The sequence below is a fragment of the Amblyomma americanum genome, chromosome 10 (assembly GCF_052857255.1).
Source record: "Amblyomma americanum isolate KBUSLIRL-KWMA chromosome 10, ASM5285725v1, whole genome shotgun sequence".
Lineage (NCBI taxonomy): Eukaryota > Metazoa > Arthropoda > Arachnida > Ixodida > Ixodidae > Amblyomma > Amblyomma americanum.
Window position 1 is genome coordinate 20,166,139 of NC_135506.1, and position 21,402 is coordinate 20,187,540.

Genomic DNA, 21,402 nt, shown 5'->3' on the forward strand with positions numbered 1-21,402 from the left:
ATTATTATTATTATTATTATTATTATTATTATTATTATTATTATTATTATTATTAAAAGGGCCTGTTTTCTTGTGAAAACATGTGCCTTCCTTTCTTCTCTAGTTCAAACCAATGAAATTCGTTTCCTTCGTTGTAGCGGCTGTAGCATTTCAGGGCCACGCCATAAAAAAACCAACCAGACCTCAAGATGAGCACTGCGTGCTTGCCTTTGTTATTATCAGGTTCCGCTTCTTGTCAACATGATTCTACTTTGGCTCTTGCTGCCCACCGTGCTTGCATATATTCCCGACTCGTATTATGAATCCGATGACTCCTTGGAGAACAAGTGGCGAACCTTCAAGAAAGAATACAGTAAGTCGTGACATTTTGTTCGCGCGTTTCTTTATCACCAGTGCAACAAGCTTTCCAGCATGAGAGGCGGTTTAGAGCTCGCACTTCCATATTGTGCGTAAAGGTCGATGATTCACATCAACGTAAGCAATGCAGCCGAAAATAGGATGTCCCAAAAAATAGCGGCCAAGCAAATATCATCTGCACCTAGCCTTTAGACAGTATTCCTTGTGGCATTATCAAGAATTTCAGAGGAGAACGCTCACGCAAATTCAAGGAACATTGCAAACTAGCTAGCTACACAAACACACATTTAATACGCACTAAACAAAAACAGACGCTAGAACACAGGACCTATGATCAAAACCCACAGAAACACTATGTTAAATTAACACTGCGTTAAATGCTAAAATAGACGCAGCTAAGTAAATCCTGAGCCTTCTAGAGGCCTTGCCATGTGCGAGGGTAAATGCGATGACGACCTTGATTGTAGGTTGCAACATCTTTGAAGGTACAGACTGGATTAAAATCGGGTTCCTGATCGGATGGGGAGGAGAAAACAGCCCGGTGAGAGAGCGCACGGGCGGCTGCGTCTGCTGCCTCGTTTCCTGCCAACCCTTGACGAGCAGGGGCCCATATAAGGTAACGTTGTGCGGGGTCCGTAGTAGAATGTGCCTTTACTACAACGCGACTGTTTTCCTGAAATGAATTTCATCCTTACGCCTATTCTCAGCCCGAAGAATCTACGCAGCTGTTTAGTCCGTTGGGGAGGAGCAAAGTTCAGGATTGGGGCAAGCTTGTCAGGCTGGGATTGAATGTCGTCTCGGCTGACGATGTGGCCCAGGACCCTGATTTCCTTCTTGGCGAAATTAAACTGATTGGTATTGATTTGAAGGCCATTAAAAGCGAGGCACGTGAGTACTTCACCGAGGCGGCGAAAGGAGGCACACCGCGGAGGACTGTATCAATCACGCGCTCAAAAGTAGCGGGAGTATTGCACAGCCCAAACGGCGTAACATTAAATTTGTAAAGCCCGTCGGCAGCAGCGATCGCGGCTTTTTCTTTGTCTGCTTCACGAATGGGAATCTGCCAGTAACCTGAAAGAAGATCTAAGGTGGAGAAGCATTTCGCTCCCTGGGGGGAGTAGAGCGAGTCATCAATCCGGGGCATAGGGTAAAAGTCTTTGCGGATGATTTTGTTAAGGACGCGGTAATCAGCACAAAACCACACTGACTCATTGTTGAGATTTTCCTCTTCCTCTTCTTTGATGGCAGCCCAAAGGGGAAAGGTAGAAGAAGGTGTTGGATGCCGACGTCTTGAGGTTCTAATCTTGCTCAGTCACATTACTCGAGGAACATCAGGAAGGTAAACTGTTTAATCACGTATAAAATGGCTAAGACAGAACGGAAGGTACAACAAGGAGAAAAACTATATGTACATACTGATTGATCCGCAGAATGACCAGACGAAATCAACCCCGGCCCCACCAAAACGTATTCTTTTAATCCCTAAATCCCCGCCCTCATTGGGGACAACAACCAATTAGGTCGAAACACAAGTACTCATCCAACCAAGGACCGGGGAAGGAAAACATATCTAATAGAACACAGGGGAAAGGAAAACACATTGAAAAGGAGACAGAGGACAGTAAAACACCCCAAATCAAAGATTGTGGAGAGGGGACAGTTCATCATCACAAATACTAACAGCAATTCCCCTCTCGGATAACTCCATCCTCCCCCGCAGTCCCACTACGTCCTCGTTTCCCACGGGGCGGCATGTTTACTCACTCAGAGAGCATGCGAGCATGCGAGCACGGCCTTGGGCGGCGGCGCCGCGCGGTAGGGATGAAAAGGTTTCGGGCGTCTTCATGGCTGCGTCTCAGAGCGCAGCGGGGCTGTGAACACTGCGGCCCGGCCAAGCTGGGTCTTCTGAGCACCCCGCACTCCCCTCGAGCGCCGTCCGCTTGACTCGTTAGTTCCGTGTTGGGTCAAGAAAAAGAAAATGAAATCACATCGCACACACTGTTGTCCACACACCGGCGGCGTTTCGTACGTCTTTGCTTGGGGCTCGGGATGAGCCCAAGCCAGCCGCGCACAACACCCATCCTTCTTCCTCGCCAAAACCACCGGGAAAGACAAGAGACTAGCTGAAGGGCGATTATCTCGGCGGAGCATATCAATTCAATTCAATTAAATTTTATTTCGCATTTTTTACAAGGATACAAAAAATGCGAGGCAGGCAACAAAAAGCAGCTGTTTAGCAGCTTGACAAAGCTTGATGTCCCTATATTTGACAGGTTCAGGGGCGTTAACGTCCAGCTTTTCATAAAAATAATTAAATATGTGTGGATTCAAAGCAGAGAAGATCACTCACATTTCCCTCTATGACTATCAGTTCAGATAAAGAAACGCGGTACGGGTGACGGCTAACAACCGAGGAACCGTAATGCTGCGGTGCTCGGCAACAGAAGTCTTTTCCAGAGAAGCAAATGTCACATCAAAAAAGCCTTGGCGCTTGCGAAGCAAGTACAGTAACTCTTGGCGTTGCGAAGGAGGGAGGCCCAGATTGATGGTGGTGGAGAGAACCGAGACAGAAACTTCCCGTGCAAGGGGTGACTGGGAGTAAGCCGCTTTAAGCATGACGTTGGAAGACAGGGTTAATGTCCAACATGCATGAAAAAGAGGCTCCTATGGGCAGCAGAAGAAGTTCACGGGAGGTGTTCAAACAGCGGCGACGGCTAGCCCGTTTTAAACCCAAACAAGGCTACACGGGAAGGGAATACCGTTGGTGAGGTGCCGGTCAGAAGGCGCGATGATCTCATCCCCAAGAACGATGGCATCACAAGTAAGCGTTACAAGTTTTTGACACCCAGCGAGCAAAACCGGATCATCGTCGGCAATGAGGAGATGACATGGCTCTAGAGCATCAGAAGAAGGATCACTCTCGGTCATGTGGAGGATGCGGTCACGGCAAGAAATGAAAGCTTTTGCGGAAGACAATAAATGCCAGCCAAAAAAGTTGGAAGCTGAGCGCAAGGACACAGCACAGCAAATTCTACGAGGTGACGAACACCATCGATAGAAACCCGCCCAATGCACTTTTCTGATGGCCGAATGAGGTCTGGGTTAGTTCCATGCAGATGACGTCCATCATACGGCATTTCCACCTTCAACACTGAGACGGGAACACAAGCTGTCGTGAATTACGAAAATAGCAGAACCAATATCAATCAAGGACTCTGTAATAACGTATTAATGCGATCGACGATGTCAGTGACTCACCACACACATTTTTTTCCGCAACCCAGCATCCACAATTTATTGCATGGAGAAGAAACGCGGCACGCTACATCACCGACCACGGCTTGTCGAAACTGCCACAAACTCCGTCTCCCAGCCCCCTCCACCACCATCCCAGGTCTCTCTCGCCCTCCTCTTTGAGGGAGGAAGACCCCACCTTCCGGCGAGGGATGCACTCTAAACACGAATACGCCAATATTGGAGTTAGAAGGGAGTAAGGTCTCCCGTAGCGATTTCCCTTTTATAAAAGAGAGCTCGCTAGAAGACTGCTGACTCCCTTTTCATTGCTGTCTCTTTTGAGTGTACAAGCCCCTCCGAGGTCGTCGTGCCGGGAGGTCCGGCGAGTCCGGCGCGCACTTATCGCAAGGTAAAGCGGGCAATCCCGGAGCGGCTACCAACTCCCGTTTTAACACCCCATCCCCCCCCCCCCCACCCCTCTTTCAGAATACGTGAGAGCGCATTCTACAACTCTGCCAACTATAGCTGATAAACGACCTGCACCGGCATTCGGAGGACTGGCTGCGAGGCATTCTTCTCTCGCACGAACGTTCCTTAGTGTCCCTGCCGTTGAACACCTTCTCAACTCACTAGAGCTTCCATAACGGGCGAGGAAGGAGTTCTCTAACTAGAACCAGCTGTCCGGCTTGAGGCGAGATCGATTGCTTTTGGTGTGTCACGTAAGCTGATCTCAATTCACGGAGGAACCTTTTTCTCTGCCGCCAAATCGAGCGAAGCATCTCCGGGGTCGAAGCGGGCGGCTCCCCATCCGCCATCGGCAGAGTCGTTAGCCGCCTCCCGAGGAGGAAGCTTGAGGGTGTTATGCGGTCAACCTCTTCGACCTCGTTGTATACATATAAGTCAATGACCGAGGATTCACAACGGCTTCAACTTCGCAATGGATGGTGGCTAAGTGTTCGCCTGCTAGGCATTTCTTTCCGGTCACTCTTGTTCGCGGATAAGGTATGTGGAAAGGACGAAGGAGCATACAGCGCTCACAATATCAAGAGATAAGAAAGAATCAAATGAAGCATATGGTAGTTTATCTTGCCTTGAAAATGTCCGCATTACGAATTCTTCTGTGAATTGCCTGCGGTATGCATTTTTTTGCAGATAAGACGTACTATGGGGTAGAGGACCAGTGGAGGATGAAGCTGTTCGGGTAGACCTTGCGCTCCATCATTCGTCACAATGTAAAATACAGAAATGGAGAAGTATCATTCTGCGTTGGCGTGAACGTATTAGCTGACTTCGTGAGTTCAAGATCACTCAGCATCATGATCAAAATACAAGATCAGTTATGAGCTAGGGTTGTACATAGAACGAAGTATCAAATGTGGCAACAGTTTGGAGAGTTCCTACATCAACCCGCCTGAGTTCGGAAGCACACGTTGATGAAATCACTTCCGGCGTTTTCTTCGGATCAGCTCTATAGCCGTATCCTTCGTCGTCATCACTGATAGGATAACCAGCGAATGGCAGCCACATGCTAGAAACTGCTCTTCTCCGGGCTACTGGTCTGGAGTTCCCGGGTTCGAACCCGACCGCGGCGGCTGCGTTTTTGTGGAGGCAAAACGCTAAGACTCCCGTGTGCTGTGCGATGTCCGTGCACGTTAAAGATCCCCAGGTGGTCGAAATTATTCCTTAGTCCTCCACTACGGGCACCTCTTCCTTCCTTTATCTTTCACTCCCTCCTTTGTCCCTTCCCTTACGGCGCGGTTCAGGTGTCCAACAATATACGAGACAGATACTGCGCCATTTCCTTTCCCCAAAAAAACAATTATTATTATTGTTCTCCGGTCCCAAACGCCTGAGAATATTTTCAACTGATGCCCCAAGCAGATACTCCCTTAGTGCTGCTATCAGTAGGCTAGTAGGGTGACTACGGCGCGGACTTTTCAAACTCGGTGACTCGCCTACTCCAACCTATGATGTTGTGCCGAGTTAGAAGTGGCAGGTAATTCATATTATAATTACGGCCTAAGTCGCAGGCGCTAAATAATAGAAAGAAAAACGCCCACCAGCGCACTAGAAGCACGATACCCTCGTCGCCGCCTCCCGCAGTAAACCTGATCGGCGAAAAATGTCAATTTAACGACCTGTAACCGGTCAAGGATTTATATTCTTGAAATATTTTTCGAATGCCATAGCATAACCACATTCAGAAGTTGAGACCACGTTGTCGTTATTGCGCTTTCCAAGATATTTGTCCAGAAAGAGCACATATTACCGCTAAGTGTAGAAAGTAAGCGCATTTTGTTGCCTGCGATTATTGATCATTAATTAAAAGCCCAGGAAAATAACTAGGATACACACATAAAAGAAGACAGGACGCTAGTTTTTAATTAATGATGACACACCAACTAGCCCAGCTTTCCGCCTTGATCACATTGATTTTTGGTCGTAGGCCACCGAAGGTTACAGCATGATAGCTTATCGCCAACAAAAGTTTATTGAGCATTAGCTGTTACGTGCTTCCTGCATTCAGGTACCAAAAGACACCTCAATATTTATACAAAGAAATGAAGAGGAACAAACCATGCGCATTTATTGTCCTGTTTCTTCTTTCTTCAGACACAGAGGGAATATGAAAAATTCAGCCAGGGCGGTAGGGTATGGACAGGAGCACCCTTCAACTTACGTGCCTTCGAAAGACGTCAATGATCCGCTGCTGCTAAGATAATCGCAACGGGAGCTCTCTGAAATGATTGAAGGAGAGAAATACAAAAGATGACTCCTGCAATGTGGTGTTCATAGAGAAGTGCAACGTTACACATCAGAAATAAAAAGCTGGCACCTCGTATTCTGCGCGTTACAAACGTAAATAAAATTTACTTCCCCCACAACGATTTGGTGCCTGCTATTAGAACTGCTTTCTTTATTCTTTCTGCTAAACGTGGCATTTGTACTGGCCCGGTGAAGAGGCCGTTCAAACGCTTCTTGCATCGCTTTCGACAACTCATTCAATCCTGTATTTCATGACAGACAGCCCTCCCTTTTCTTTTGTGAAATTTTAGAACGTAACATTATGTTTTTTAATCCCTGTCAGCAAGTATAATTAATCACCCCGCAATCAGTTGACGCAGTGGAACCGCTGACAACATGGTCTACAGTTATTAGAAACGTTGAGCTGCAGCAGCCGTCTGCATTGCAACTTCGGGGATCAGGCCCCAGGTAGCGGTTCATGCACGGGCTGCGAAGGGGGTCGCCAGCATCCACGTTCAGCTGCCGCCATTTTGGCCTCGGAGTCCCAGACCTTGACGACGTTTTGAAGGTTCCTGGCCCCTTCAACCTATAAGACCACTTCAAGAGCACGGTCCTGGCCAGGAATACCATCTCTGGGCGCACCCGCCTGCAGCAGTGGCTCCACGCCGACTGTTTCAGCGCCTCCATCACACGAACCAACTGCTCGGCGACCGCCAGCAGGTCATGGACAGTCCGCTACTCCAACAGGTGTTTCTTCAGCACCTGCTTCAGAACCTCCTGGTTGTCTTGGCAGCAGCACCTGGTAATATTTCTGTGGGCAAACTGGCGGAGATGGCAAACCGCGGAACCGACTACTTCAGCCCGAGTTCTTTTGCCGGGATCGCGTCCGCCCCGTCGTCCAGTCTCGTGAACGAGAGCTGTCTCGATTGAAGGCTAAAATCAACCAACTAGCGTACACTTTCCGTGCTGCGGACGTCGATGCCTCAACGCTACCCACGCACCTCCCACCGACGGCCGAGCCATCGTTCCAGTTCCAGTCATCCATCGAGTCGTCCTGGCCGAGACGGGTTCTTTTCGCACCGCCTGAAGTTCGGCACCGACGTCCGCAAGTGCCGGCATCCATCCCCGTGACTCGGCGCTGAATCGCTTATGGCGGCGCGTGACTCCTGCTCTGCACCCACTCGCCTACGTCACCGACAAAATCTCGGGATGCGCTTTCTGGTTGACGCAGGCACCCAGGATAGCATCGTGACTGCATCCCACCTCGATCGACAGCACTCTGAGAGAGGAGCGCCTTTGCAGGAGGTGAAACCTCCCAGGTCGCTGCCTGCAGGGACAGCGCTCAGTCACGCTCGATTTGATCGTACGCCGGGCATTCCGGTGGCATTTTACAGCGTTCAGGGTAAACTATGCGGAGACCTCTGGTGTCGTGCCAAGAAGCTCTGGATTGGTCGAAAAGGTGGGTACGTCATACGTGGAGCGGTGGAATTTTAAACGAATTAAACGCTCGAAAACGGGTGATGAGAAGATCGATCATGAATAATAATAATAATAATAATAATAATAATAATAATAATAATAATAATAATAATAATAATAATAATAATAATAATAATAATTGATTTTTGTGGAAAGGAAATGGCGCAGTATCTGTCTCATATATCGTTGGACACCTGAACCGCGCCGTAAGGGAAGGGATAAAGGAGGGAGTGAAAGAAGAAAGGAAGAAAGAGGTGTCGTAGTGGAGGGCTCCGGAATAATTTCGACCACCTGGGGATCTTTAACGTGCACTGACTGACATCGCACAGCACACGGGCGCCTTAGCGTTTTACCTCGATAAAAACGCTAAGAGCCAAAAGCGATTACGGCATGTAAGTATATGCGCAAAGTAAATGAATTCCGCTGAAAGCAAAATTGAAATAGTGCGCCTTTCGCGCGAGCTCTCTGCACATGCGCATAACCCTAGCGGCGTGCAGATGAAACAATCTGTGCGGCGTTGCTCCGCGCCGCTCCCATTGGGAAACGCATTGTAAACGACCAAAACGGCGTCGCCGTTGCAAAGTCTTCGCATGCACTTAGCAAGGATGCTCGCTTCCTAGCAACGTATAAAATGAAACAATACTGATATAGCAGTGACATATCAGGCCAATGAAACAATAATGACATAGCAGTGCGGCCGTAAGAAAAAAAATGGAGACCTTAACTTTCCGCTCGGTTGGCCGTAAAGAGTATTTTTTTCTGAAGTACTCACGAAGACATAGTCAACCAGGGGGCGTATGATAACTCACCAAGCTCCAAGGGCGAATCAAGGCGCTTTTAAAGTTATTTTTAATCTCAAGAAAGGGTACTCAGTGAATGGAAACTTTGCTATTAATTGCTCTGTTTTGTACACGGCATTTTCTTGTAGCAAACGTTGATTTCCTTCTCATGATGAGCCTAGCTCCACAAGACTATGATGCTGAGAACTGTTGCTGACGCGTATTGCCCCTTACCACGTTATACGAGTGGCCAGAAAGATATAAAAAAAAGTGACGCCGATCAGTATCATCCGATTCATAACAGTTGGCCAGTGCCAGGGAAGGAAACAGGAGACAAGGCAGAAACATCTTGACAGAAAACGAAACCTGAAGGTAATGGAGAGGTGACCGAAATGGTCGTCGGGTTTCCGCGAGAAAACCAACTAATGCGCTGGGCGCTCGCCAGGGGACCGCAGTGTCTACTCAGGGAAGGCTAGTTTTCATAAGACACGGCCATCGAGAGCAGCGGGTGCGCAAAGAAGGAAATAAGTTCAGCTCTAATGAGCCAGAAACAAGAGCAGATGATTTCTTCATAAAACAAATTCAACAGAAAACAGAACACGGTACTCCTTCTACAAGCACCTCAAATAAAGTAAATGAAGGATTTTTCTTAATCATCGTCTTTTCTTTTTCTGATCACGCTCCGTTCAAAGGCAAGTGGCCACTTTAGAGCATTTTCTAAACATTTGCGAGATTTAAAACTGGGCACCCAGGCTTCACCTGCACTTTGGGTGCCTAAAATATCTTGTAGTACTTCACACCTTTTGCTTTCTTTTTCCCTTACAGCTATTCGAACTCCAACAATGGGCACAAAGTTGTCCCATACCGGATCTTCACGTAATCGCGACTTTCTTATTGGCACGAAACTTTGTGATGCTGCATCAAAATGTCAGACATGAATCGATGCTATATATCGACTCTTTTTCTTCAGAAAGTACACGTAGTTCACGAGACAGAGAAAATAACAACGTGCTCTGGAAGTGCAGGAGAAAGAGTAAAGACAGCGTTCATTTAATCAATTTTATATTGGTGGGTAGATGACCACCATCTTCTTCAGAGGACGTTTACAGTCCGGGACTCCCTCGGCTGATGCTCTCCAGTGCGCCCACTCAACCAGCCACCGCTGTTCTTTGGAGGTCTAAGTTAAACAGAGCATCCTTTCAAGAGGCGAGAGTGCGGTGGGGATCGACGGTGGAAAAGAATGATCTGGTGCTCTTGCATGTTGGGCAGCATCCAGGGCATTCGGTGGAGCAGAAGAGGTGCGCAGGTTTGCTGTTTTCGCTGCTCGCAGCCTTAAGACCACACGGCGATTGCCGGAGCTGGTAGCAGTCGCCTGGTGACAAGAAAAATATTTCAGACATGCCGTCCACAAAATTTTACTCTGAGCGAGCACGTCACTTTGGTGCATGCAGTATTTGTGCATTTCTATTTCAGCCGCTGTCATGTGCAGACAACTCTAATAATAAATTAACACAATATCAATGTTCAACCTATAATGGCTCTCTACGGACAATTAAATGGCACACTTTTCCACTGTGCTAAATATTTTTCCTCTTCATGAATAATAACCATGAATCGATTTAAACTTCAGTGCGAAAGTAAGAATAGAATTCGTTCTCGAGTGCAAACTCACCATTATTTGACACTGAAGCTACCTGCACGTTCCTTTGCCATCTTTCAAACCTTATAACTTTGTAGACGGTGATACTACAGTGTGTTGTAAACTGGCTTAGCGAGGCCAGCTGTGGCGTTCGAGGTGCCTGCATTATAGCTTTTTCTTCTTCATGTACTTTCGCGTACCTACAGTGCTATCAGTGCTGCTTATTCTCAAGAGGAACCTATGAGCTACCTAGCTGGTACTACACACGGCAGCATCGTCACTTCTCGTAATTACAGTTTTGTTTGAACTGGAGATAGACGCGTAAAGTTTTTCCTATAATGTGTTTTCTGTGTGTTCTGTGTATAATGTGTTGCCTTTTATAGTGAGGTACAAATCAAGAACAAGAGGCACATGCCCCTCAAAGGAGCCCCTACAGCCAATGGCACAAGGGGGGGGGGGGGGCAGATGAATGAAGAATAACCACGGCCTAATCAAATTAACGGCACCGTCATGAGAATGGGTCGAAGTCATTGGCTGGAGGGTCCCGTTTGAGAGCCATCTGCCGCTTCGTTCTTGAGTCGTATCCGACTATAGTTTCTGAAGTCCTCGCCGTGCGGTTCCTAGCGCGTTGCAACTTTGGCGTAAGCAGGACAGTGCGCAGCAACTGTTGCTTACCTTGGAGTAGTGCTTTCTTTAGCGCACGGCTGTGTGCAAGGTTTATGGCCCAGCCCGCTGACCTCAAATAAAAAGGCCTCTGCACTACTCCTGTGACGTCACAGCACCCAGTCCGGTTGACCATGAAATTCCGTGAATTTATACCCCGAAGCTCTAGAGTAACGAACACCAAGACCTCTGTGAACATTGCCTTGGGGTCTAAATTTGCTGCATGGTATGGTCAATCGAGCAAAGTGCGGCGACGTCCAAGGCGGAGTGCAGAGGGCTTTTGATTCTAGAAGGCACTGGCCGTAACCACCGTGACAGCATATATTTCCACCTCTTTTACATCCAGAAATAATGCGACACACTACTATTTGCATCATGTCCGTTTGGTGCATGCAATATACGACCTGCCGATACTAAAACTTTAATGGGAGTTTGTTGTCAGGATCTCCTACTTCCCACTCTCTTCACATACAACGCTTTGTAGTTCTTGGTGCCTGAAATATTCCCATCTAACATATTGTCGTCAGAATGCGCCGCTCTTTCGTTACTGTTCCATCTTCACTCGCGCGATGACGTGGTGTCAGGTGACGGCGAACTCGCATTGGCAAGGACAACTCGTCGCTTGTGCATTGTGTTGGAGGAGCACTTTATCCTCAGAGGATAAGCACGAGGTACACCATGTACTCGAGGCCGCATTGGTCGTTCTTGCCATTATCAAAGACGTATCTCATGCCTCGCCGACAGCGCTGGCGAAGAAGAGGTACTGACACCTTTTCTGAGGAATACATGTGCGGATTGAGCAGTTGATACTCCAAGTTCAGCTTCAAGGCCAGCGACGTAAGTACGCCGGGAAATAAGCGGACTGCTCTTCACTTCAAAGGACCGGCAACATCACACCTACCTTGATCCCCTTAAAGGCATGTTAAAGTTGGAAATGAAGAGGTAGATATAGTGTTCTAGTTTTCAGCAACTTAGTCGTCAAACCACGAGAACCAATTGCAATCATGGGGTTCCCCAGCCAGATGTCGCGAATGTGACCGGTTCGACTACATCTACTGCTTGGATTTTTCACGACAACGATTTAAGAAGCTGCCAGTTGTTGTAATTCTTCTGGAGTGATCTGTTTGCAGTGGGTTTTATCTGCAACCTCGGCTTCTCAAAGGAAAGATCTCCACCCTTCAAGGGTCTTTGGACTTCGTTCTCGCAGCGGAGTCAGCTCTCAGCCAATGTGCTGAAATAAAGACGATATCGAGGGTCTTTGACCGGATCCTGACGGCACGGGTGCATGGCGAACAGGACGAATGAATCGTTGATACAGACACTAAGGCATGACCCCTCCAAGCGCAGCTGAAAAGCAGGGCAAGCAGTTATTGGCAGAGGAAAAGGAAACTTAATATAGCCGTTTAAATAAGAAAAACGTGCTGAGGGAGGCAGCTTGAAAGCAGCCAATAAGTTCAGCAGCTCGCAAGTTGACAAGATGCCAAATTTATTTATTTCTTTTGCGCACTACGGTCGCTGACGTCATGCCACTGTTCACGTAGTTCTCATTAACTGCGCACCACATATGTGTTGGAGGTTGACATCGGTACCAAACTCTCAATCATAAGCGCAGAAACGTATCGCTTATTTCGGCTAGTTACGCCCACTGTCTACGAGCGCAATGGTTGATTAAACCAGGGACTTTTTTTTGCCTAGTAGGAAAACTGCGTTGAAAAAAGTCAAAGCAAAAACATAGGAGCTTCCTCTTGGATCTGTTAAAAGCGGGGCATCAAACATCCTTCAACGGGTCTCCTGCAGGCAGTTAAACATCGGTATATTCAACATCCACGATGAAGCGGGTTCTCACCGATTACGCCACAAGTCGGGGCAGTGACAGGCGATGGCAGCGAACCAAAGTGCATTTGATTGATGAAGGACACTATAAAGCCAAATGTTCTTTTAGGCGCCATATTGGCGGTGGTTGGTTGTGGCATGCGCGGTTTAACGTCCCAAAGCGAAGAATAAGGCTATGAAAGAAGCCGTAGTGGGGAGGATCTGGATTAAATTTAGCCACTAGGTGTTCTTTAACGTGCGCTGACATTGCACACCACACGGGTGTTTATACATTTTCCCTCTACCAACATGCGTCCGCTGCGGCCTGGGTAAGATCGCGCCATCTTGGAATCAGCAGCCGAACGTCATGCCACGTGACGCTAGCATGTGGCGAGGGCGCACTGCGCATACATCAGGAACAGCAAAGCTCCGACAGTTAGTGCCAACATGCAGTTCTTTCACCGTACCACAGCGGTGGCCAAGTGGTCTGGGCATCGGCCTCGCATGCGGGAGGTGCGGTGTTCGATCCCCAGTGCGGCCGGGTAAACACCGGTGATACAGTGGTACAAGCTTTCCCCTGGTCTGGTGTTGGCTTATTTAGTGTGAAACGCTTGGGAAGTGGCTCTACGACCACACCTAAAGAAAGTCAAAAACGCCTTGTGCTATGGCGCTCTTTGGCCATAGATGCCCATGCGCCATAAAAATCCATCATCTTTACCGTTCTTGAGGTCTCTGCACTTTTGCTCACACCTGTACATCAACACAGACAGCGCGCGTGGCAGTTTTAGAGTGAAAATTGGAAGAGGCAAAGTGAATTCCTTAGCGCAAACTTTCAGAGCGCTCCTTACCTTACGCATTTTCTCGGCTTCCGGATGAGAAGCCCTCCATGATTAATTGAAGTCAGGAACTACTGGAAAGAGATATTCGGTTTTTGGAGGCGTTCTCTGCCACTTTTTGGGTAAGAAGGCGCTCTGCGATACTAGGAGTCGCTTATAGCTTGTAGCGCTGAGAATATGTCTAATGATGCCATTTGGCGAGATGGAAAACAAAGTTCAAACATCTAAAATTTCGGATTCATTTGAGGCGTGTTCATTTGGCATTTTAGCCAAACTATTGTTCTTGCTGCAACGTTCTACGTGGCGTGGAAGTAAAAGCGTGCGCCGCTGCCTCCAGTCCGGTTGTTATCGAACTCATCCCAGTGGGACGCCGCCCGTGATAAACGGCTGACATAAGCGCATTCGCTCCCCTAATCTGTTCACCGCAGGAAGCGGCGCGACCGAGCCCCTTATCATCAGCGAAGCGGTAGCGCAGGCATGTATGCAAAAAAAAAAAAAAAAGAAACACGAAGACGCGTTACTCGAGAAGAGGCAGTGTGTTGCAAGCCCACGACGGTGTCGACGGCTTACAGCATTATCTGCCGGCATATACCACGCCACCACGTGGAGCGCCGTCGAACCCCGTGATCGCAAACCGCCGGCGCACAACGGTCGAGCCAGAGACTGCCGCCGTGCCGCGCCCATTCCGTGACGAGCGCTGTTGAACAGTTCGGAGCTGGTGTTACGGTAAGAGGCTATCATCAGGCCGTTGGATGCGCCTGTCGAGTACCGCACTGAGGCAACGAAATCTAAAGTCTGACGAAAACTCGTCTGGTCGGGTAGAAGACTCATGAGTGAAGAAAAAGGAACGCCGACCAAAAAGTAGTTGTTTAAAACAAAGACGTTTCGGCTTCCATACGGAAGCCTTGATCACTGTGAAGAAAAAGGAACGCCGACCAAAAGCCTTGATCACCTGGTGATCAAGGCTTCCGTATGGAAGCGGAAACGTCTTTGTTTTAAACAACTACCTACGTCTTTGTTTTAAAGAACTACCTTTTGGTCGGCGTTCCTTTTTCTTCAGTCTTGACTCAGGCAACGAGTAAGCATTTTCTCATGATCGATGTAGTATGGAGCCGGATTCAAACGGAATCATCCAGTCCGTTATCCCTACAGCGTGTAGCGCGACGTTAACGTGAAGCCAGTTGATTGATATATATATATACTTCGCGGGATCATTCAGACAGGGCCATGAATAGTTCGTTTGGTTATTGCAACTGACCCGCCATTGTGGCTCCGCGGCTTCGCGTTCTTTTGATGATCCCATTGTCGCGGGTTCAGTCCCACCGTGGCGGCGGTATTTCGATATTAGGACACGTTAAAGAACGTCAGGTGGCATAAATTAATTCGGCGCACTCCCCCACGTGGTCAATCATAGGCCATATGTGTCGGCTCAGGGCGTTAAGCAGCTCGATTTACAATTTCGTTACTGCAATTAAGGAAGGAGTTGAAAGACGAAATATTTCATTCTCTTTGCTCATTTATAGGGAGGCTTGTAGCCTACCGTAAGTAATATCCATATCAGTTTTTAGATTTTCGAAAATGCCATTCAGCTGCAGAGAAAGGAATTTCGGGCCACACACGCACGAAACCGAAACTACGCGACCAGAAAGAGTGCTAGCCACTCCTTCGAGCACGTGTCATAGATACAGTGGCGCGGATGTATTGTACCCGTGGTGCATTGCGGTAGAAGCTACACGTTAGCGTGATTTCCCGCCGAAGGGAAGGACTCGCAAGTGGTTGAGTGGGGAAGAAACAGCGCCACTACGCGCTCTGGGGTACTCAAAGATAGCTCCTGCTGCCATTGTGCAACATTGTGCCGCAATGCCCTTGCGCACAGGGTATATATGAGCCCCTTGTATACTGTGTCGACGCCGTATATCCCAAACCGACTGAGATAGGATGATGAACGGGCACTTGGGTTATATTGGCTTCGAAACATACTGTGTATGTTTGCCCTGCAGCACCCGTAAATTCGTTATTTGTAGACACGGAAAAAACTTAACGTAGCTCCTAGCTCTCGGTGAAAGGCTTTCAAGCAATGCATTTCTTGCAAAGATGGAGAGACATGATAACTGAACTTAATTCACTAGTGATGCGCCTCTTTGATCCCAATTTCTGCATGTGCGAAGAGTCGCTAATACGAGAAGGATATTTGGGAAGACGAATATTTGAATATTTCATTTTCGCTCTCAGCGCAACACGAACGTGACACAACACGAAGGACTTGCACAAACAGGCGCTGACTATCAGCTGGTGTTTTATTGAAGAACGAAAAGCGTATAAATACAAACAGTGAACTACTTATCAATCAAAAGTTATCTGGAAGGCACAAGGGAGGTCAGATAGCTCAATTCCCTCTCGGATAACGTTATGGAAGGGCTGCTGATACATTTTGTGCCGTCGCGGTGAATATAAAAAGCCTCCATTACCTCGCGTGTTAATTTATTGTTATGTCGGAACAGGATGCACGTGTTCTTGTAATCGGGAACACATTGTAACTTTTTGCACTGGAAAGACGCCTGGGCAAGGGGGTCCCCTTTAGTTCGCGTGTCTGCATGATCCTTTTCATGCCTGCATTGGCATTGCCTGCTGTGGGAGCCTGTGTGAGACAGGGCGTCATTTTTGCTGGTGTTTTCATGCTCCGTCAAGCGTTTGTTAACGCGCCTGCCAGTCTGGCCAATGTACATGGCACCGCAGGAGAAGGGGACCTGGTATACCACCCCTACCTCGCAAGGTATAGATGGCGACACCTGACAAGCATCCCTCTTGGTCTTGCCGTAGTGCCTCTGATTGACCTGTTTGCACATGGCGCTAAGGTTTCTAGATGCAGAAAAGACATCAACGTCGTATATGCCCGCAACTTCTTTCAGCCCATGTGACAAGCAGTGTGCATGCGGGACCACGGCCGGTTTTTTCTTCTTTTTGAATGGCGACAAAATGTCATTTGAACAAAGAAGCGTTGAACTGAATGCTACTAGTATACGAATACCTCGCCACCTCCTTTTAATGGCGTCTTGATAGCGTTCATGAACGAACCACCGAGCACCCTTATCGCGCGCTTATCAATAAGAACCCTGTCATCGAAAGCCGAGCGCGGGGACTGTGGCGCTGGGAAACCGGCACCCGCGTAAGATAGCGCAATATATAATACATTGATTTCTCTTTCTCTCTATTTTTCTGGGAATTATGTTGCAACGGCTGCAGCCAACGTAGATAGGAGCATCACCGAGAAAAGACTGCAGCAGGCTTCCCGAGGTGTACGCCCCGCGGAGTAGAAGGCTCCAACATGCCGGACACAACGTACCGGCTCAGTGGCTTCGCCGGGGGCATCGACTGGCGACCCATCAACTTCAAGCAGCGCCTGCAGACCACCCGTGTGTGTCGCCTGTGCGGAGTCGTTCCCCACAGCATAGCTGTGTTGCCGTGCACTCACTTCCTGTGCCAGTCCTGCCTCGATGGCTGCGCGGACGGAGGCCGTTCCGCCTGTCCCTTGGATAAGATGTCTTTCGAGGCCGACGCGGACGTCTCCTGGATATCCTTTCCTCAAAAGCACATGGAAAGGCTGCAGGTACTGTAGAAACCCTGCACTGCAGAGCATGTTCCTTGCACTGACGCAGTTCAAGTTTCGAGTATAGATCGCCAAAAATTCTCAGCAACAACTCCCGCTCCCACTTTCATCTGCCACCCCTATGACGTCACGCTAGCAGGTGCCCAATCGCTCGGCGCCATTTTCTGGAGAGCCTGTTTCGAGCGGCATTTGCCGTTTCGTTCTTGAGTTGTACGCGAGTATAGAGTCTGTCTCAGCGTAGAGACCGCTCTCTGTTCTGACCATGGTAATTCCCACTTTTCACGTGCTATCCTTTATGTCTAATGTCTTATGAAAGCTAAATGTTCTCCCATCTAGCGCTGACTAATGTCGCGACGTTTTAACGCCGCATAAATAACGGTTTGTTACTCGTATGCGGCGTGTAATGCTTCGAAGCTCCAGTGGGCTTTATTAGACGCGCTAGTGGAGGGCTAAATACTAATTTCGACCACCTGGAGTTCATTAACACGGATTAACTTTACACAGAAATAGGGCGGCCTTTTTTTGCATTTCCAGAAAAACTTTTTTGTATTATTGAGCAATAAAAAGGGCAGAGGAAGTTGGTGGCTTTCAGGATTAAAGCCATTCGATAGTACTGTTGTCCTGAGGCCTGACAGACATGCCAGGAGCATGGGGGGGGGGCGAAGAAAAGGGGGAGGGGTTTTGATCAGCAACGAAATAAAAACAGACAGGGTTAATAACGAGCGTATAGGGAAGGGCAAAAGGGAAATTGGGACATGGGGAGTCTAAATGGGGGCTGTGTTGGTAAAGGCGTGAAAGAGTATAGGCGTGTGAGTAAGGTACCCTGAGGTTCAGATGAGGCTTACTAAAGAGCGTGAGGTACCGCCTAATGTGTGCATATCGGTTACATGGGGGGCAGTCTAGAAAAAACTAAAATTGATTTGCCCGCATATTCACAATTAATACAGATTTGTCTTAATCATTTGTACATACTGCGGTCTTCCTCAAGACCGTGACAGGGTGGACACATGTACAGCCTTTGCCAAAAGTAACCTGGCTGCATGGTTTGCTTCTCAATCGAATGGCAGAGCCCTTACGGCTTCCTTAAAGACCTCGGAAGGTGAGGACAAGGGTTCTCCTTACCATACAGAGATTTAGAGCATGATGGCTGGCATGGTAGCTTCAATATACGACTGGGAAGTAAACCGTCTAGCCCGGTTACTTTTGGCAAAGTCTGCACATAAAAAGAATACAAAATGGCAAAAAAGAAGAGCAAATTAGTTTAGGTGTTTTTCAAATGCCGCTAATGCGTTCTGTGTAACTGCGTCTTTGGTGAGGTTATTCTGGTCAACTATAGACTGTCTGCTGGTATCCAAATGCCTCACCCCTCGTTGGTGTGTTTAGTCCAGATGGATTCCGGCGCCTGATTCTGAATATCGCGGGCTAACTGATCAGCCGCTTCACTGCTGACAGTGTCCGAATGACTAGGGATTCATTTCAGAGAATGGTAGCTGGAGGGGGGCAGAAGACGGTGTCTCCGAGGGCCTCTCTGTGGTGTGTGGTACAGGGCACTATTTTGGATATAGTGCAGTGCGGCATGGGAGTCCGCATAGCCTACATAATTGTGGGCTCCGCTACAGTTGAAAGAACGTTTTGCATTGCATGGTCCGCCCGGGTGGAAAACGAAGGTGATTATACAAGGGGGGGGGGGGGGGGTGTTGAGATGGTGCCATCGGTGCACATTTGAGGAGCAGAGTCTGCGGCATAAGCGGTGATGGCGAGCTCATGTGTGCGAAATTCCCCGGTACAAAGAAGGGGGCTATATGGGCGCTTGAAAGGCGAGTGCAGCCAGGACGTGGACATGAAGGTGAACGTGTGGGATGCAACCTTATACCAGACTAGTTCACTAGAAGGATATCGGACAGACGACTAATTTGGCAAAATTGGTGTAGTTGGATAGGGTATAGCAGAGGGAGGGAAAGACAAGTGTTACATGAAGATTTGTTTGGGTGTAAGCAGCCAGCTGCATGATCGCCTTGTATAGGATGCTCGGGGGGGGGGGGGGGGGATGATATTTTAGTGGTAGTCTTAATGTTGAATAAGGAATAGAGTAAAGTTTGCATTTCGCTTCTGCTGAAATGCAGCCCCCTCAGCCTGGTCTTGAACCATGGCTTTGCACGCACTAGCCCAGCGTCATATCAAGAGAGTCGCCAGAAAAACTGGTGTGCGGATAAGATTCTGGAGATTGCGGCGATAAGGTGGCCAGAGCTGGCACTGGATAATTTTAATTGGAGGAGTATGGAAATGTCATTTCTCCTGCAGTGGACGTAAATATGCCAATGACTTTGTTGCGAGTAAAGGCTGCTTGTTCCTCTCAAACATACCTGCAATGATTTGTATTGCTACAGAATTAGAGCAGCGAGCAAGCAGCGCTTCACGTACGAGAGAACGTTAAGTGTCTTGAAACGATTTGAATGTTGCCTAACCTTCCTGTTAAATTCTGCGGAATCAGAAACAAATGGCTTGATTGTGCGATTCAAGCTTGTTTATGCTCCTGCGTTTTACGCCGGAAATAGCGCCGACACTCTTTATTTACTGTATCAAAAGACCTCGCATTTCGAAAAGGCAGAACCTATATCCTGCGTGGCATTAATCGGGAAACCAGCCGTAAAAAATGAGTAACGCAGCCGCTTATTCTCTTTTCTGTTCTGAAAAGGTGGGTTGTTGGAATGCCCAGCATGGATGTGGCTACGTGGGTCCCGCCGGAGAGCTCCTGGACCATTTCGAGAACAACTGTTCCTTCCACGCCGCTTCGTGTCCTCGGTGCCAGGACGTTGTGCTGGTCAGGGACATGCCGAGGCACTACGGCGCTGGGTGCGGCGGCGTCGCGGCCCTCCCTGAAACCCACAGAGACGCTGCATCCGCCGTCCCGACGACGGCGGCACTCGACGCAGCAGCCTGTGGATGCCACGATATGCTGACGTCGATACAAGGCCGAGTGAACGACCTGTCTGAGGCGTTGGGCCGCCTTGGCGCTCGGCTTCCAGAAGACACACCAGTTGTTGGCGGCCGACAGACAAGGAGTCATGAGACAAAGCTGCAGAAGGGACCATCCTCTTCATGCCCTGGAGCTTCAGCGCAGCAATCCACTGAAATTAATGCTCTTCTTTCAGTGCTGGAAGAAGTGAAATTTGCTGTGACCGAAGGATTCAGCAATGGAGAGCAAGGCACGCGGAGAGATGTCGCCGGTCCGTCCACGCAGAGCCGACAGCCTCCTGTTGCAACCATCCAGAGGGTCCCGGCTCCACTGCCCTCCAGGACTGCCTCTGGTTCCAACACACAAGGAGTTCTTCACAACGGCGAAAATGGTGTAGAACTCGTTGTCTTCAGCCTTCTTTACAAACCATGGGGTAGTGACTTGGCGAGCAAGGATTTAAAGGCTGTTTGGCATCAGCTTTTCGTTGCCGGGGAGGACACGGGAGTGTGCATCAGGTGCGTGGTTCTCAAAAACTCCACTTTCGTTCCCATATACGCCATGTCAACCCAGCCTGCAAGGTGGAAGCTGCCCGACATACGGCCACTGAGCCCTCAGGACCTCAGTTCACCCGACTTAAGAGAGTGGGTCACTGAAAAAGCGAAGGAACCAGGTCGGGAGTACCTGCCCGTCTCGGCCTACGCTCCGGACTTGCGCCTGCGGTGCCTCGTTGACGTGACGTCGCAAGGCATTAAAAAGACTCCAAGCGGAGAAGTTCAACTTGATCTCCTGATCAGATTGGAACGCCGCTTTCTTTCTTAAATTGTGACAACAAGATCATCGGTCATTAAAGTTCTTTTAATCACCTAAGTTACCTTACGTGGTATCTTTCTTGACAAACCCGCAGCTTAATAATTCGTTCACGCTAAAATAATCAGTTTACTTTCTATCTTTACCACTCACCACAGTAATTTCAAAACGCGGAGAAGGGAGGGGAACGAGTGCTGTTTATAAATAAGATTTCTTTAAACGGAGGATAGAACATTTGTTCTGGGAAAGATGAAAGATTGAAAGGTCTAGCTGTAATCAAGAACATACAATGACCACAGTTTAGACACGTTACTGATAAAAACAAGGAGAAATTAAAAGCCAGCGTTCGCTCACTGCCAATATTTTCTCTGTACCTGGTTCCCACAAGTTGTGGAGATTTTTAGTTCATTGTTTCACGGATTCTCTCCGTGTAGGTGGCAGAGGTAAAGGCAGAAGCCTGACAGAGCCCCTGCGCCCCTTCAGTTCAA

General features: G+C 48.4%; 1 protein-coding gene across 2 annotated transcripts; it reads left to right on the plus strand.

Annotated features, from left to right (window-relative positions):
* Positions 1 to 14,117: 14,117 nt before the first annotated feature.
* On the plus strand, positions 14,118 to 20,974 carry LOC144107096 (uncharacterized). 2 transcript variants are annotated; one of them, XM_077640086.1, is made up of 3 exons: positions 14,118 to 14,270; positions 16,788 to 17,151; positions 19,847 to 20,974. In XM_077640086.1, the coding sequence occupies exons 2-3, from the start codon at positions 16,870 to 16,872 to the stop codon at positions 20,924 to 20,926; spliced, it is 1,362 nt and encodes a 453-aa protein (XP_077496212.1). In that variant the 5' UTR covers positions 14,118 to 14,270; positions 16,788 to 16,869; the 3' UTR covers positions 20,927 to 20,974. The 2 variants fall into 2 exon arrangements, with proteins under 2 accessions (XP_077496212.1, XP_077496213.1); XM_077640087.1 differs by having other exon boundaries at positions 19,868 to 20,974.
* The last annotated feature ends 428 nt before the right edge of the window (positions 20,975 to 21,402 follow it).